The sequence below is a fragment of the Berghia stephanieae genome, chromosome 10, assembly GCF_034508935.2.
Source record: "Berghia stephanieae isolate SIO BIC M18660-M18661 chromosome 10, UCSD_Bste_1.3, whole genome shotgun sequence".
NCBI classification, from domain to species: Eukaryota; Metazoa; Mollusca; class Gastropoda; order Nudibranchia; family Aeolidiidae; genus Berghia; species Berghia stephanieae.
In genome coordinates, this window is record NC_088369.1 from 16,273,288 (window position 1) to 16,275,972 (window position 2,685).

A 2,685-nucleotide genomic window follows, 5' to 3' on the forward strand; every position below is an offset into this window, starting at 1 on the left:
TTTTGGATAGGACGCTAGTCTAACGCAAAGTACCTACTTTCCACTAGATCTAACTGAACCAGCTACCCAATCACGACAAAGGGGGGGGGGGGGTCAGAAAAAAATCTCGACTGCACCCAGGATCGATCTCACTTCCTTTGATTATGAAACAAGTTCTCTAACAACTGAGCTATCAGGTCCCCCATATTGAGACAATTGGCGACAATTTGTATGTTGTTTCTTGTTTTGTTGAAAAAAAAAAAATTGAGCTTTATATAGCGCAATATCCACTAAATGTGCTCAAAGCGCTTTACAAGGGGTCCCTGGTCAACAGCAACATTTAACATGTAGGACGGGACATGACGCCTGTTAGGCGATATTACAATTTTTCGGACAAAGACAACACTGTTAACGGCCAGGTACTCATTTTACACCTGAGTACGGTGAGAGAATGTGAGTAAAGAGCCTTTTCCAAGGACTCAACTATGCGCCGAGCACGAGGCTCGAACCCAGGACCTTCCGATCCGAAAGCGAGTGTCATACCACAAGACCACATAGCCGTTGGGTTTTTTAATTCCTTTTTTTTTTTAATCATTTTTATTTACGTTTCATTTTGTTTATCTATAGTTTTTTGGGATTTTTTGTCAAATTTACAGAAGAAGAAAAAGTGAGAGTTCAGCCATGCTTCATCGTCTCTGGGAGAAAGAACAGATGTAACATAGAGGATTGCAACTCAAAGTTGATGGGAAAAAATATGTAAAAGCCAAAATCAGTAGTCAATTATTATCATGATTTATTTATGACTGTTTTATTTGTCACGTCAGAACCAACATTTTAATTTTAATTAACTGACAGCATTTTCCATTGTATATTTTTTTATATCTACTTTTACTTGATGTCATTTCTTGTGATAATATGGTGTCATTGCTGTTGTTATTGGTGGTGGTGGTGGTGGTGTTGGTGGTGATGGTGGTGGTGATGGTGGTGGTGATGATGGTGGTGATGATGGTGGTGGTGGTTGTGGTGATTATTATTATTATGAATATTATTTTTTTAAAATCATTATTATTATTATTATTATTATTATTATTATTATTATTATTATTATTATTATTATTATTATTATTATTATTATTATTATTATTATTATTATTATTATTATTATCATCATCATCATTATTATTATTATATGTTTTTTTATTTGTATTTTTATTATTACCATCATTAGTATTATTGTTATTATCATCATCATCATCATCATCATCATCATCATCATCATCATCGTCATCATCATCGTCATCATCATGTGTTATATCATTGTTATTGTAGTGTTACTAATCCTAATGCTATTACTTTAAACTTTACTGCTATTTTCGCAATTGTGATAACTACTATATTGATATTACAATCACGACTATTGTTACTATTTATAGATCTACACACCGTTATTTTGATTCCATGGAAATCAGAGTGGTTTCCCCTGCCAAAATACCCATAATTAATGGATGTAATTCGATGATTTCCTGTTAATCGCCTTCATCTCCAAAGAGAAAGAATTTTTTTTTTTAACTTTATGAAGATTTATTTATATATTTTGCTTCAATGATGCGTTTATCAATGAACTTTTCAATATACTTTATTGTAATAAATCAATTATCTGCCCTTTGATTCCGTTTGCTACTTTGTGATAAGGGATACAAATCTACTAAAAGCTGTGGACTGTGGAAAGTAATAAACAAAAATGATTGTAACAGCTTCCAAAAAAAAAAAAAGAATAAAATACAAAATACGAAAGTTTCGGGATCAATATCCTTCTTTAGGCAACAACAATGAAAACCAATGAAAACATAAATAAATACATTCTCTGCCGTCTATCTATGTGTTTTGTTTTTTTGTTTCTTTGGTTTTTTTTGTTGTTTTTTTTTTTTTGGGGGGGGGGGGTTGTTGTTGTTGTTTGGGGTTTGTTTTTTTAGTAATGTATATATGTTTTCATTGTGGCTGAAGAAGGGTTTTGAGCCCGAAACGTTCCGTGTTCCGGTATTTTGTTAATTTTTAAAGCTGTTATATTCATTATATCATCAAAGATATTACATACAAAGTACAGCATCAATTATTCGCCGATGTGGTCTTGTGGTATGACACACGCTTTCGGATCGGAAGGTCCTGGGTTCGAGCCTTGCTCAGCGCATAGTTGAGTCCTTGGATTAGGCTCTTTACTCACATTCTCTAACCATACTCAGGTGTAAAATGAGTACCTGGCTGTTAACAGCATTGTCTCTGTCCGAAAAAAAAGTATAATATCGCCTTTTAGGCATCATGTCCCTTCTGAATGTTAAATGTTGCTGTTGGCCAGGGATCCCTTGTAAAGTGCTTTGAGCATGTTTAGTGGATATTTCTTGTATATAAAAGCTCGATTTTTTTCAAGTATATATGGTAGCAAAATAACAAGTGGACAGATAAGTACAGTGGAGTGTGTAAGATAAAGATGTGAAAACGTGTGGATGGAACAGGGGCAGACAACGCAGGAAAGAAAATGACGTGTAAATTTTAAAAAAGCATCCCAGAAAACAGTCTTCCTTGTCTGGGGATCGAACTTCAGACCTCTTTGTTGATGTATTGTGTTTAGTATTTTGTTCTTTATTGAAGCTGTTATACACAGTATTCGCCTGATTCTATCACTGCGAATTCTAGTAGGCTCTGCAATAC

General features: G+C 34.0%; 1 protein-coding gene across 1 annotated transcript in view; it reads left to right on the forward strand.

Annotated features, from left to right (window-relative positions):
* The window catches only part of LOC144980731 (uncharacterized), a 28,887-nt gene extending 26,987 nt beyond the window's left edge, over positions 1–1,900 (forward strand). Inside the window, exon 12 of the mRNA XM_078928454.1 lies at positions 636–1,900. Within this exon, the coding sequence (XP_078784580.1) occupies positions 636–650 (15 nt within the window). The 3' untranslated portion in view covers positions 651–1,900. The remainder of the gene's footprint in view (positions 1–635) is intronic.
* The last annotated feature ends 785 nt before the right edge of the window (positions 1,901–2,685 follow it).